Raw genomic sequence first — 15,237 nt, forward strand, 5'->3', positions numbered from 1 at the left:
CAAATACTAACAAAGAGATAGAGGGGCTGGCCAGTACTTACCTCAGCTCAGTACAGCCGATAGATACACATAAAACACATAAAACAGAACCGAAAATTTACGTTCCTAGCTTTCGGAACAAATGTTCCTTCATCGGGGAGGAGAGAGGGGAAAGAAAGGGAAGAAGGGAAAGGAGATTCAGTTACTCACAACCCAGGTTATGAAGCAACAGGGAAAGGAAAATAGGGAGGGTAGCAAGGATGGAGGCATGGTTGTCAGAGGGAAGCCAAAGATATTCTACTGTAAGTACTGTGCCAGCTTCAAACCAAAGAGGATGCATACAGAAGTAAAGAGGTATATAGTATAAAGATAAACACAACTATGTAGGATGAAAAGATGCATGAATGGCTAAAGAGGAAAGGGAAAGAGGAGAAGACTGAAGAGTAAATGGGATTGAGGTTGTTTAACGTAGATTCAGTCCAGGGGGATGGCGGGATGAAAGGATGTGTTGGAGTGCAAGTTCCCATCTCCGCAGTTCAGAGGGACTGGTGTTGGGTGAGAGAAGCCAAATGGCACATACGGTGTAGCAGGTTCCTAGGTCCCTAGAATTATGCTGGAGGGCATGCTCCGCTACTGGGTATTGGGCATCTCCTAGGCGGACAGTTCGTCTGTGTCCGTTCATGCGCTCAGCCAGTTTAGTTGTTGTCATGCCGATGTAAAAGGCTGTGCAGTGCAGGCATGTCAGTTGATAAATGACATGTGTAGTTTCACACGTGGCCCTGCCTTGAATTGTGTATGTTTTACCAGTAGCGGGGCTGGAGTAGGTGGTTGTGGGGGGGATGCTTGGGGCAGGTTTTGCAGCGAGGTCGGTTACAGGGGTAGGAACCGCTGGGTGGAGAAGGTAGTCTGGGAATATTGTAGGGTTTAACAAGGATGTTACGGAGGTTAGGGGGGCGACGAAAGGCAACTCTGGGTGGTGTGGGGAGAATTTTGTCAAGGTGGTGGTGGTTGTTAGTGTTTAACGTCCCGTCGACAACGAGGTCATTAGAGACGGAGCGCAAGCTCGGGTTAGGGAAGGATTGGGAAGGAAATCGGCCGTGCCCTTTCAAAGGAACCATCCCGGCATTTGCCTGAAACGATTTAGGGAAATCACGGAAAACCTAAATCAGGATGGCCGGAGACGGGATTGAACCGTCGTCCTCCCGAATGCGAGTCCAGTGTGCTAACCACTGCGCCACCTCGCTCGGTTTTTTGTCAAGGGATGATCTCATTTCAGGGGTTGACTTGAGAAAGTCATATCCCTGGCGGAGTAATTTGTTGATGTTTTCGAGGCCAGGATAATATTGGGTGACAAGGGGGATGCTTCTGTGTGGTCTGGGGGTAGGAACATTGTTGTTGGACGGGGAGGAATGTATTGCTCGGGATATCTGTTTGTGGACAAGGTCTGCAGGATAGTTGCGGGAGAGGAAAGCACTGGTCAGGTTATTGGTGTAGTTGTTGAGGGATTCGTCACTGGAGCAGATACGTTTGCCACGAATACCTAGGCTGTAGGGAAGGGAGCGTTTGATGTGGAAAGGATGGCAGCTATCAAAGTGAAGGTACTGTTGTTTGTTTGTGGGTTTGATATGGACAGAGGTGTGGACGTGAGCTTCAACAAGATGAAGGTCAACATCCAGGAAGGTGGCTTGGGTTTTGGAGAAGGACCAGGTGAAATTCAGATTCGAAAAGGAGTTGAGGTTATGGAGGAAATTAAGGAGTGTTTCTTCACCATGAGTCAGACCACAAAGATGTCATCTATAAACCTATACCAGGCCAGGGGAAGCAGCTGTTGGGTCTTCAGGAAAGCCTCCTCCATGCGGCCCATAAAGAGGTTGGCATAGGACGGAGCCATCCTGGTTCCCATGGCCGTTCCCCTGATTTGTTTGTAGGTCTGGCCTTCAAAAGTGAAGTAATTATGGGTGAGGATGAAGTTGGTAAGTGTGATAAGGAACGAGGTTTTTGGAAGATCTTCGGGTGGGCGTTGGGAGAGGTAGTGCTCAAGGGGAGAGAGACCATGGGTATGTGGGATGTTTGTGTAAAGGGATGTAGCATCTATGGTGACAAGAAAGGTTTCAGGTGGGAGAGGAGTGGGAATGGATTTGAGGCGTTCTAGGAAGTGGTTTGTGTCTTTGATGTAGGATGGGAGTCTGCGGGTGATAGGTTGGAGGTGCTGGTCTACCAGAGCTGAGATACGTTCGGTTGGGGGCTTTGAAGCCTGCTACAATGGGACGGCCAGGATGGTTCTCTTTGTGGATTTTGGGTAATAGGTAGAAGGTAGGGGTACGTGGCTCAGGTGGAGTGAGTAAGTCTATGGAAGCCATTGTGAGGCCTTGTGAGGGACCTTGGATTTTTAGGATTTTTTGCAGCTCAGTCTGGATGGAGGGAATGGGATCCTGGGTAACAGCTTTGTAGGTTGAGGTGTCGGAGAGTTGACGCAGTCCTTCTGCCACATACTCCACATGGTCAAGTACGACAGTTGTGGAGCCTTTATCCACCGGGAGGATGACAATAGAGCGGTCTATTTTCAGCTCCTTAATGGCACGGGATTCAGCTTGGGTGACGTTGGGGGTTGTCGGGATGTTCTTCAAGGAGGACTGGGAGGCAACACTGGATGTGAGGAATTCCTGAAATGTCTGCAAGGGATGGTTTTGGGGGAGGGGAGGAGGGTCCCTTTGAGAAGGCAGTCGGAACTGTTCTAGACGGGGTTCAACACTGGGTCTAGTATTTGGGGGCTGTGTTTGGGTAGTGAAGTGATACTTCCAGTTGAGGTTCCGGGTGAATGAGAGGAGATCTTTAACCAGGGCAGTGTGGTTGAATTTAGGCGTGGGGCTAAAGGTTAAGCCTTTTGATAGAACAGATGTCTCTGGAGGAGAGAGGGATCTGGATGAGAGGTTTAGGACTGAATTGGGACTGGTGATATGTGGCATTTGACTGTGGTTATAGTTGAGATTTGGTCTGTGTGGGGTATGTGCTGGGATGGGGAGATTGAGTAGGGTGGCTAGGCTAGGTTTGTTGGCTATGAGGGGGGTTTGTTGAAGGTTCTGTTGTGGTTGGTGTTTGTGAGGGATAGGGAGAGGGACCCCACTTCTTAGGTGTTGCACTAGCACTGTGGATAGTTTTTTCAGGTGGTGTGTGGCATGAAACTCAAGTTTGCAGCTGGCTTCTAGGATGATGTTCCTCAGTGTGTTCTCCAAGCAAGGGTTTGAGAGGTCGAAGACTTTGAAGAGAGATAGGAGCTGTTGGGAGTGGTGGTTACATGAAGTAGTGTAGAGATTCAGGACAAGTTGGGTAAGGGCTAAGGATTGAAGGTTCTAGAAGTCCAGGAGAGACTGGTGGAAGGAGGAATTGCACCCGGAGATGGGAACTTTTAAGGTAAGCCCTTTAGGGGTAATTCCAAAGGTTAAGCAGGACCGGAGGAAAAGTATGTGGGATTGCAGTTTGGCTACGGTGGATGCATGTTTCCGGAATGAATGTAAATAATGTGGTATAGGATTAGGGTACATAGTGGGTAACTGGTGGGTAGGGAAATTAAATAACTAAAGTTGAAATAGTAATCATAAGAAGGAATAAAACGCGGAGGGAAGGCCGAGAAGGAAAGAAGTTGTGTTGGTAACTGTTCAATACCAAAGGAAGACCACTATACAAGAAAAATACGGAAAAAGTTGACCAGACCAAGCAAGTATGTCCAGATCAGGGGAAAAGAACACACGTTGCTTAAAAACAGAGATAGCGAGTGCCGTAAAAAAGATCGCGCGTGCCGTAAAAAAGATCGCGCGTGCCGCAAAATAGATTGCGGGTGGCGCAGAAATGTCCCAAAAAATTTTCTTGTGGCAGAGAAAGATAGCCAATGGCACAAAAATATTGGCAGCAACAAGAAATCGATGGAAATGGATGATACTGGTAGGTGTGGAAGAGATTGTTGGCAGTGATTGTTGGCTGGAAAACAGTGGATAACGAACGTTAAAACTATGGAATGTTGAATAAATAAATCAATAAATAAAAAAGAGAACAGGACTATAAACGGAACAAGATAATAGGAGGAAGATGAAACTAGCACAGTTGGTGACGAAAATATTTATTTATGTAAATATAAAACACTGAAGAAGAGAAAGTGTTAAGATGACAGACGTAAGTGATAGCTAACAAAAGGGACAAAACAATGAAGGATGTGGACCCTATAGGTGATCTAAATGATTAATGGAAAATCTCATATGAGATGTGAAATAAATACTAACAAAGAGATAGAGGGGCTGGCCAGTACTTACCTCAGCTCAGTACAGCCGATAGATACACATAAAACACATAAAACAGAACCGAAAATTTACGTTCCTAGCTTTCGGAACAAATGTTCCTTCATCGGGGAGGAGAGAGGGGAAAGAAAGGGAAGAAGGGAAAGGAGATTCAGTTACTCACAACCCAGGTTATGAAGCAACAGGGAAAAAAAAATAGGGAGGGTAGCAAGGATGGAGGCATGGTTGTCAGAGGGAAGCCAAAGATATTCTACTGTAAGTACTGTGCCAGATTCAAACCAAAGAGGATGCATACAGAAGTAAAGAGGTATATAGTATAAAGATAAACACAACTATGTAGGATGAAAAGATGCGTGAATGACTAAAGAGGAAAGGAAAAGAGGAGAAGACTGAAGAGTAAATGGGATTGAGGTTGTTTAACGTAGGTTCAGTCCAGGGGGATGGCGGGATGAAAGGATGTGTTGGAGTGCAAGTTCCCATCTCCGCAGTTCAGAGGGACTGGTGTTGGGTGGGAGAAGCCAAATGGCACATACAGTGTAGCAGGTTCCTAGGTCCCTAGAATTATGCTGGAGGGCATGCTCCGCTACTGGGTATTGGGCATCTCCTAGGCGGACAGTTCGTCTGTGTCCATTCATGCACTCAGCCAGTTTAGTTGTTGTCATGCCGATGTAAAAGGCTGTGCAGTGCAGGCATGTCAGTTGATAAATGACATGTGTAGTTTCACACGTGGCCCTGCCTTGAATTGTGTATGTTTTACCAGTAGCGGGGCTGGAGTAGGTGGTTGTGGGGGGATGCTTGGGACAGGTTTTGCAGTGGGGTCGGTTACAGGGGTAGGAACCGCTGGGTGGAGAAGGTAGTCTGGGAATATTGTAGGGCTTAACAAGGATGTTACGGAGGTTAGGGGGGCGACGAAAGGCAACTCTGGGTGGTGTGGGGAGAATTTTGTCAAGGGATGATCTCATTTCAGGGGTTGACTTGAGAAAGTCATATCCCTGGCGGAGTAATTTGTTGATGTTTTCGAGGCCAGGATAATATTGGGAGACAAGGGGGATGCTTCTGTGTGGTTTGGGGGTAGGAACATTGTTGTTGGATGGAAAGGTTATGGTTATGGAGGAAATTAAGGAGTGTTTCTTCACCATGCGTCCAGACCACAAAGATGTCATCTATAAACCTATACCAGGCCAGGGGAAGCAGCTGTTGGGTCTTCAGGAAAGCCTCCTCCATGCGGCCCATAACCTCAACTCCTTTTCGAATCTGAATTTCACCTGGTCCTTCTCCAAAACCCAAGCCACCTTCCTGGATGTTGACCTTCATCTTGTTGAAGCTCACATCCACACACCTGTCCATATCAAACCCACAAACAAACAACAGTACCTTCACTTTGATAGCTGCCATCCTTTCCACATCAAACGCTCCCTTCCCTACAGCCTAGGTATTCGTGGCAAACGTATCTGCTCCAGTGACGAATCCCTCAACAATTACACCAATAACCTGACCAATGCTTTCCTCTCCCGCAACTATCCCGCAGACCTTGTCCACAAACAGATTTCCCGAGCAATACATTCCTCCCCATCCAACAACAATGTTCCTACCCCCAAACCACACAGAAGCATCCCCCTTGTCACCCAGTATTATCCTGGCTTCGAAAACATCAACAAATTACTCCGCCAGGGATATGACTTTCGCAAGTCAATCCCTGAAATGAGATCATCCCTTGACAAAATTCTCCCCACACCACCCAGAGTTGCCTTTCGTCACCCCCCTAACCTCCGTAATATCCTTGTTAAACCCTACAATATTCCCAGACTACCTTCTCCACCCAGCGGTTCCTACCCCTGTAACCGACCCTGCTGCAAAACCTGCCCCATGCATCCCCCCACAACCACCTACTCCAGCCCCGCTACTGGTAAAACATACACAATTCAAGGCAGCGCCATGTGTGAAACTACACATGTCATTTATCAACTGACATGCCTGCACTGCACAGCCTTTTACATCGGCATGACAACAACTAAACTGGCTGAGCGCATGAATGGACACAGACGAACTGTCCGCCTAGGAGATGCCCAATACCCAGTAGCGGAGCATGCCCTCCAGCATAATTCTAGGGACCTAGGAACCTGCTACACTGTATGTGCCATTTGGCTTCTCCCACCCAACACCAGTCCCTCTGAACTGCGGAGATGGGAACTTGCACTCCAACACATCCTTTCATCCCGCCATCCCCCTGGACTGAACCTACGTTAAACAACCTCAATCCCATTTACTCTTCAATCTTCTCCTCTTTTCCTTTCCTCTTTAGTCATTCACGCATCTTTTCATCCTACATAGTTGTGTTTATCTTTATACTATATACCTCTTTACTTCTGTATGCATCCTCTTTGGTTTGAAGCTGGCACAGTACTTACAGTAGAATATCTTTGGCTTCCCTCTGACAACCATGCCTCCATCCTTGCTACCCTCCCTATTTTCCTTTCCCTGTTGCTTCATAACCTGGGTTGTGAGTAACTGAATCTCCTTTCCCTTCTTCCCTTTCTTTCCCCTCTCTCCTCCCCGATGAAGGAACATTTGTTCCGAAAGCTAGGAACGTAAATTTTCGGTTCTGTTTTATGTGTTTTATGTGTATCTATCGGCTGTACTGAGCTGAGGTAAGTACTGGCCAGCCCCTCTATCTCTTTGTTAGTATCAATTACAGTAAGTTTCTCACTGTTCTAATTTTTGCTACTTCTCATTACTCTTGCCTTTCTTCAATGTACTCATAGTACACATTCTGTACACATTCGACTGTTTAATTCATTCAACTCATCCTGTAATACTTCTTCACTCTCACTGAGGATTTTAATCCCACGCTTGAGCCTTTCTTTTGTGTCCATCATTGCTTCTTCGAAATAGGTCGAACAGTGGGGACAAAAGACTGCATCCCTGTCTTAAGTCCTTTTAATCCATGCACTTCTTTCTTGGTCTCTTATTCTTATTATTCCCTCTTGGCTCTTGCACATATTGTATATTATGAGTCTTTCCCTATAGCATACCTCTATTTTTTCAGAGTTTCATACATCTTGCACCATTTTAAATTGAGCACTTTTTGCAGCTTGACAAATACTATAAATGTGTCTTGATTTTTATTCCGTCTTGCTTCCATTGTCAACTGCAACATCAGAACTCTCTCTCTGATGCCTTTACCTTCCCTAAAGCCAAACTGATTATCATGTAGTAGAACCTCAATTTTCTTTTCCATTCTTCTGTATATTATTCTTGTTAGCAGCTTGGATGCATGATAAGTTAAGTAGATTGTGCAATAATTCTTGCACTTGATTGTTCTTTCAGTCTTGGGAATTGTGTGGATGATGTTTTTCCAAAAGTCTGATGGTATATTGCCAGTCTCATACATTCTACATACGAGTGTGAATGTCATTTTGTTGCCACTTACCCCAATGATTTTAGAATGATATCAGTCCCTTCTACCTTACTGGATTTAAAGTCTTCCAAGGCTCTTCTAAATTCTGATTCTAATACTGGATCCCCTATCTCTTCCGTATTGACTCCTGCTCCTTCTTTCTTCTTCTTCTTCTTCTTCTTCTTCTTCTTCCATTTTCCATCAGGCAAGTTCTTCCCCTCGTAGAGGCCCTCAATGTGCTCTTCCCACATATTCGCTCTCTCCTCTGCATTTAACATTGGAATTCCCATGCTTTTAATTTCACCGAAGGTTGTTTTGTCTTTTCTATGTGCTTAGTCAATCCTTCCAACATACATTTCTTTTTCAATTTCTTCACACTTTTCATATATCCATTTCACCTTGATTTCCCTGAACTTTCTATTTATTTCAATCCTAAGTGGTGTATTTCTGTATTCCTGAATATCCCTGATCATTTTTGTACTTTGTTCTTTCATTGATCAGCTGAAGTATTTCTACTCTTACCCCAGGATTCTTGTACCTACATTTTTCTCTATAACTTCTGTGATTGCCTCTTTTAGACTTCATTCTTCTTCAACTGCACTGCCTACTGAGCTATTCATTATTACAATAACTATACCCTCAGAGAACTTCAACCATACCTTAGTACTTCCGTATCCCACTTCTTTGCACATTGATTATTCCTAACTAGTCTCTTAAACTTCAGCCTACTCTTCATCATTGCCAAATTGTGATCTGAGTCTATATCTGTTCCTGGGTATGCCTTACAATCCAGTATCTGACTTTGGAATCTCTGCCTGACCATGATGTAATCTAACTGTAATCTTCCTACATCTCCCAGCCTTATCCAAATGTACTTCCACCTCTTGCGATTCTTGAACTGCCTATTCTTTATTACTAGATAAAATTTATTGCAGAACTCAGTTGATTAGTCTTTCTCCTCTTTCGTTCATAGTACCAAGCCCATATTGTCCTGTAATCCTTTCTTCTACTTCTTCTCCTGCAACTGTATTCCAATCCCCCATGACTTAGATTTTCATCTCCCTTCACATACTGAATTACCTGGTCAATATAATGTTATTCTCTCTCTCTCTCTCTCTCTCTCTCTCTCTCTCTCTCTTCAGCTTGCGATGTCGGCATGTATACATAAATTACCTTCACCAGTGTTGGTTTGCTGTCAGTTATTACAGTTATTATAAGAACAACTCTTATCACTGAACTGTTCACAGTAAGTTACTCTCTATCCTACCTACCTTTTAATAAAAAGTCTTACTTATGTTTACCATTTTCTGCCACTGTTGATATTACCCTGTATTCATCTGACCATAAATCCTTGTCTTCCTCCCATTTCACTTCACTGACCCCCACCATATCTAGGTTTGTTGGTTATTCAATCTTATTTTAAATGGTCACCTCCCCCTTGGCTGTCCCTTCCTGGAGATCCAAATGGGGGACTGTTACATGCCACATGTCCTGTGGTTACACAGTATGTGTCTTTAGTGCAGTGGTTTCCATTGTTTTCTGCATCCTCATACCATTAATCATTGCTGATTCTTCTGCCTTTTAGGGGCAGTTTCCCTCTGCAAGGGCAAGAAAGTGCCATGAACTTCTGTCCTCTCCTCAGTCCTCTTTGACAAGGTTGTTGGCAAAAGGAGGATGAGTTGTTATCCTAGAAGTCTTTGGCAAGCATTGCTGATGATTTTTATTCAAAATTCAAGCAGTGGGGGTTCGAACAGAGCCAAGGACATTTCGATTAGTAATCAGATATGCTACCCATAGACCACAGGGGTCTTTAATTTAAGTGACTTTAGTTCCCAATCAAGGTTCCATTTCCATCAAGAGTAAACAAGGGTCAAGATCAGAGTGAGTAGAGAGGAGGAGAGGGACAGAGACGGGGGAAAGAAATAGAGAGGGGGGAAGGAAGCAATGGAGAGAGGTGGGAGGGAGGGAGAGAGTGGGGGAGGGGGGAGGGAGAAGAGAAAAGGAAGGGAGGAGGAGATGGGTGGAGATAGGAGCAGGGAGGTGATGCACAGAAAGGAGGCAGGATGGAGAGGAGACAGACAGACAGCACAATGAATAATAGAATGCTATAAATATTTCAGTTTCCAGACAAAACCCTTTTACAGAAGTAGAAGAAGACACACACACACACACACACACACACACACACACGGAAAAATCACAACTCGCAAACACATGGCCACTGTCATCTCCAAGCACAAAGGCCTGACTGCAACTGCTAGTTGTAGATAGTAGGAGTAAGGAACAGGCATGGAGTGGCTGATTAGGGGGGACAGCAGGGTAGGAGTGGGGGAAGATCCTAGTGCTGCTTGTGAGAGCATGCAGGGATGTGGTGGGGCAGGACAGAGAGTTGCTAGGTGTAGCAGCAAGAGGCTCTGCTGAAGGGTGAAGGGGATGAGAGGGGGGTTGAGGGTAGGAGTAGAGAAGGGGAAGCACTATGTAGGAGTACTGAGGGAGTACGAGGCAAGTGTAGTGCTGGAGCAGGAAAGAGGATAGGCAGGTGGAGGACATCGACTAACAAAGGTTAAGGCCACCTACATAGTCCTTCGTACTTCTCTCCTCTCCCTCTGCCCCCCCACCCCCCACTTTCCCCTCCTCCCGCCACAATGTCCTAATATTGCACCTAGCAGCCCTAACACACCGTAAAACATCCTTGCACACACACACTCACAGGCAGCACTAGCATCCACCCCAACCTCTTTCCTGCTATCTTTCTCTTTCTCACCCCACACCTTTTCCTTATCCCTACTACCTATCTCATTTATACTGCTCATGTCAGACACAGTCACAGTCAGGCCTTTGCATCTTTAACTTGGTGCCGAGGGGGGGGGGAGAGGGGGGGTGGTTTGGAGGAATTTTATTTTGTTTCCTTTTTGTTACCTGCCTCTTCAGTTTTATCAAAGACTTTAATCATTTTCATAAGTCTAATTTGATTCTAGCAATATTTGAAAGGTGTTGCTGTAAGGATTCTAGTATCCATGCGGAGAGTTAGAATTGTAGAAGGATGACCTCAAAATGGTGTTCTCTGGCACCTCGTCTGGCATTGGAAAGTGGGGCCACCTAATATTTCCATGCAGAAGCCCAAAAAAAAGATGTTGTTGGAATGTGTTGGGAGGATCCACTCTCACCTCAGGTCTTCCTCAGTCTAGCAAACATTCTCATTGGGACAGTCTCCAAGAAGTATCTAAAGTGTGTCTGTGGGCCATAGTCAAAAGCAAATACTATGAAAAGGAAAGTTGCTACTCACCATATAGCGAAGAAGCTGAGTCGCAGATAGGCACAACAAAAAGGCTGTCACAAATACAGCTTTCGGCAATCAAGACCTTCGTCAACGGTACACACACACACACACACACACACACACACACACACACACACACACACACACACAAAAAAACCACAAACATAACTACAGTCTCAGGCAACTAAAACCACACTGCGAGCAGCACCACCAGTGCATGATGGGAGTGGCAACTGGATGGCGGTAGGAGGAGGCTGGGGCAGAGAAGGGGAGGGATAGTAAGGTGGGGGTGGCAGACAATGAAGTGCTCAATGAATGAAGATCAGAAAAAAATTTCTCTCAAAGGTACCCAGCAGCAGATACTATAAGAAAAAAAATCATTTTGTATTAAAAAACTATCACACTGGCTAACTGAGGGAGGACAGGGGAGAGGTGGGGATGGGGAAGTAGCGGAAAAGGAGAGAAGTAAAGAGACTGAGTGTGATGGTGGCATGATGGCTGTGTAGTGTTGGAATGAGAACGGGGAAGAGGCTGGAGGGTGAGGACAGTGACTAACGAAGGTTGAGGCCACGAGGGTTAGGGGAACATAGGATATAATGCAGGGAAAGTTCCCACCTGCGCAATTCAGAGTACCTTTTGTTGGTGGGAAGGATCCATATGGCACAGGCTGTGAAGCAATCATTGAAATGAAGAATATCATGTTAGTCACAGTCATCACCCATCCAGCCCTTTCCCTGTTCCCATTCCAGTGCTACACAGCCGTCATTCCAGCATCACACTCAGTCTTGTTACTTCTCTCCTTTTCCGCTACTTCCCCCCCCCCCCCCCCCCCCCCCCCCTCCCCTGCCCTCCGTCTAACCTGCAGCACTTCATTGTCCGCCACCCTCGCCATACTATCCCTCCCTCTCCCCGCCACAGTTTCCTCCTACTCCCACCCAGTTCTCACTCCCATCATGCACTGGTGCTGCAGCTCCCAGTGTGGTTTCAGTTGCCTGAGACTGCAGTCGTGTTCTCCACTATATGGCAACAAGCAACTTTTCTTTTCATAATATTGTCACATTCCATCCTGGATTTTCCATTGTTTGATTAAAAGCAATTACCATTCATCTCACTAAATTCATACATTCATGTTGGGCAGAGGCACTGATAGCAATGTTGTTGAGTGTCCTGAATCTAGCATCAATATCGTCATCCTTCAAGTGTGAATGTGATTACACATCCACTTGCAGTGAAAAAAAATTCATAATCATTGTGTCCGTACTCCTTGCTCTCTTCATGTCTATCAAATAGATATTATAGGGTAAGGCTCATGACTACCACTTCACTTTTGATACAAGTTTGTACAGTTAGATTTTTTCACCAGCTTTATTGACTTTTGCCTTCTACAATCGTACATCAGACAACAAACCTTGATCTTCTATCCCTCAGTTAGCCAGTGTGATAGTTTTTTAAAATAAAATTATTTTTTCTTACGATATCAGTTGCTGGGTACCTTTTAGAGAATTTTTTTCTGATCTTCATTTATTGAGCTAATGAAAGGTCATTGCCATGGATGGCAAATGCAATATCTCAAGACACTGATTTGTACACCCACTAGCTTGTGGATTGTAAAAATTGTCATTGCACTGAAAAGACCCTTGTTTCAACTCCTTGGCTGATTTTGTGAAATAACATGCAGAACATGACAACTGGAGATCCTTACACCATTTCTAATAGTTACGCACTGTCGGAGCTTACGAAACTAGATCAGATTGTTTACTGTTGTCTTATCTACTTCTTGGAAGTGCCACATTGGCCAAGCCACTCTTAAAACTTTGATTATTCTTTTTACCAGATGATTAAGTATCTTTGTAACCTTTATTGACAGCCAATGTTAATGGAATGTGTCTGATGAAATATAAATAGTTTAATGTGTAATGGCAGCACCTCACCAAATAGTTGAGGTACTAACTTGCATATAACACATAAATAAGATTGAGAACATTTCTGGCTTTGATGAATCCTCCTCTGCAGCTGTAGAGTACACATATGCACCCTTACAACAGCGCAGTTGCATTATCCCAACTGACTGCGTTGTGCCGACACTGCAGCTCAGCTGGGATGACGGACTGTGTGAGGTGAAGTTGGCAGGGAGAGAAATGTGGTAGTTAACAGGAGAGAGGATTAGGGATGAATGTCAGGTGACTGGGAGGGAGAGGCAATGGGCACACAGGAAAGGAATGTGGCTGCAATCAGAGGGAGATGCACACGACATGCAGTGACATGGAGGAGTGAATTGGGAAGTGGAGATATAACAGAGGAAGATGGAGATTGCAGAGAGAATGGTGTGAGTGCCAGATGAGTGAAGTTAGGGCCATGGGCCAGGGGTGGAGGTGAATGTGGGGAAGTGGCTAGCAGAGATTGGGTTCAGGAGAATTATGGGACCAAAAGTTGTGATGCAAGGACAATTTTCATCCATGTAATTCTGAGAAGTTACCGTTGAGGGAAAAGTCCAGATGACATGGGTTGTGAAGGAGCCATTGAAGTCAGGCGTGCTGCTTTAGCAGCATGATCTGCCACTGCTCTTTGCCACAGTTTGTTAGTGACCATTCATACAAGGGTGACAGCTGGTGGTCGTGCACATAAAAAGTACTGTGCAGAAATTACAGCAGACCTGATAAATGATATTATTGTTTCACAGATGTCGCTGCCTCTGATAGCATAAGATAGCCTGTAGTGGGATGGGAATGGGATGGGTTAGGTGGGGTTTTAGGACATATCTTGCATTTGGTTACTCCAAAGATGGTGTTGCAAAGACAATCTCCATCCAAGTAATTCCGAGAAGTTAGTGTTGAGGGAAAAGGTGCAGATGGCACGGTTTGTGAAGGAGCCACTGAAATCTGGTATGTTGCATTAAGCAGCATGATCGGCCACTGAGAGGTTGCTGTACTCTTTACCACAGTTTTGTGTGAAGGTTTGGTAGTAGGTGTGACATAAAGATGGGCTACAATATTTTGTGGCTTGGGTAGGTAGTGGAATATCACTATGACAGGGATAAGAAGGATTGTGTGTGAGACATTCCTCATTTTCAGGCATGGTAATGTGTAGTTGAAGGCCTTGTGAAGTGTTCAGTTTTTCAGTCTGAGATGATGCTGATAATGAGGCAGGCACTCCTTTCCAACTATTCCTGGAAGGTGTTCAGAGTCTGCTCTCTGCACCTTTTCTACCTTCACACACTTTTCATCACAGTCGAGATGCATTGTTGGCAGGAAGTAGTCATCCTGGACTATGAGTATTCTATTAGCTGTGAAGGAGGATTTGTCTCAAAGCTAGCAACATTATCAGTTTTGTTTGTGTGTCTAATCACGAGTCAGTGTCTCAGCTATTCAATGAGTTTTTACCTTTACTTATTCAATGGTTCATTATGAACTTAGATTGAAATAATATATGCTCCAGTAATATCTAACTTATAATTATAAATGATAAATTGACTAATACCGAATTGAGCTTATCTGAAATGAAAGTGGTTGTTTACCATCTTTGTATTTTTTTCAGTGAAATTTGAAGTCCCTTCAGATGTGGAATGGATCAAAGTTAATGTAAATCAGTCTGGCTTCTATAGAGTAATGTATGAGGAATCAATGTGGATGTCTATAATCACCACACTTCATGAAAACCACACAGTGTTCAGTCCTGCTGACAGAGCTAACCTCATTGATGATGCTTTCACATTATGCAGGTAAATGCTTTCCAAAATAGTTTTATTATTGCAATAAATGTGGAGAAATTTCAACATCACTTCTGTTCTACACCCAAATACATTTCCTTGCTGTGTTTTGTCTCTGATGGACTCTTTCTGTGCATTGGTTTTTGTCATTGCTCTCTGTAAACCTGATTTTCTTGATGATCAGCATTAATACACAGAATATAGTGTGGATTATCACAAATCACTTATTTAATATTTTTGTTGGAATCCTCACAGAGCAGTAACTTAATTCAATTTCTTCATGCTCCTTTTGCTACTATGGATTGGAAACAAATGAAATAAGCTGCACTGTTAGTTGTTTTTCTGTTAAAAGTATACATTTTTTTTGTCACAACGAATGAGAGCTAAAACACAGTAATACTGGATTTCTGAAATTTGATTGTTTATTCCATAGTCTTGATAAGCAGTAATATTTCCTTAATTACAATTTTTTAAGAAAACGCACTTTTCACATGGTATAGAAATGGGGATTTTGAATGATGTAGGTGAATTCTAAGACACAGTAGGGGCGACAAAGCCTGGAGCTATTCTACATTACTACATTTCA

General features: G+C 44.3%; 1 protein-coding gene across 4 annotated transcripts in view; it reads left to right on the forward strand.

Moving 5' to 3' along the window:
• Nucleotides 1-15,237, forward strand: part of LOC126480848 (glutamyl aminopeptidase-like) — a 282,827-nt gene that overhangs the window by 198,813 nt on the left and 68,777 nt on the right. For all 4 annotated transcript variants that reach the window (XM_050104204.1, XM_050104205.1, XM_050104207.1 and 1 more), the window contains one exon: nt 14,480-14,663. In XM_050104204.1, coding sequence (XP_049960161.1) covers nt 14,480-14,663 — 184 coding nt within the window. The remainder of the gene's footprint in view (nt 1-14,479; nt 14,664-15,237) is intronic.

The sequence above is a fragment of the Schistocerca serialis genome, chromosome 5 (genome assembly GCF_023864345.2).
Source record: "Schistocerca serialis cubense isolate TAMUIC-IGC-003099 chromosome 5, iqSchSeri2.2, whole genome shotgun sequence".
Classification (NCBI taxonomy): Eukaryota; Metazoa; Arthropoda; class Insecta; order Orthoptera; family Acrididae; genus Schistocerca; species Schistocerca serialis.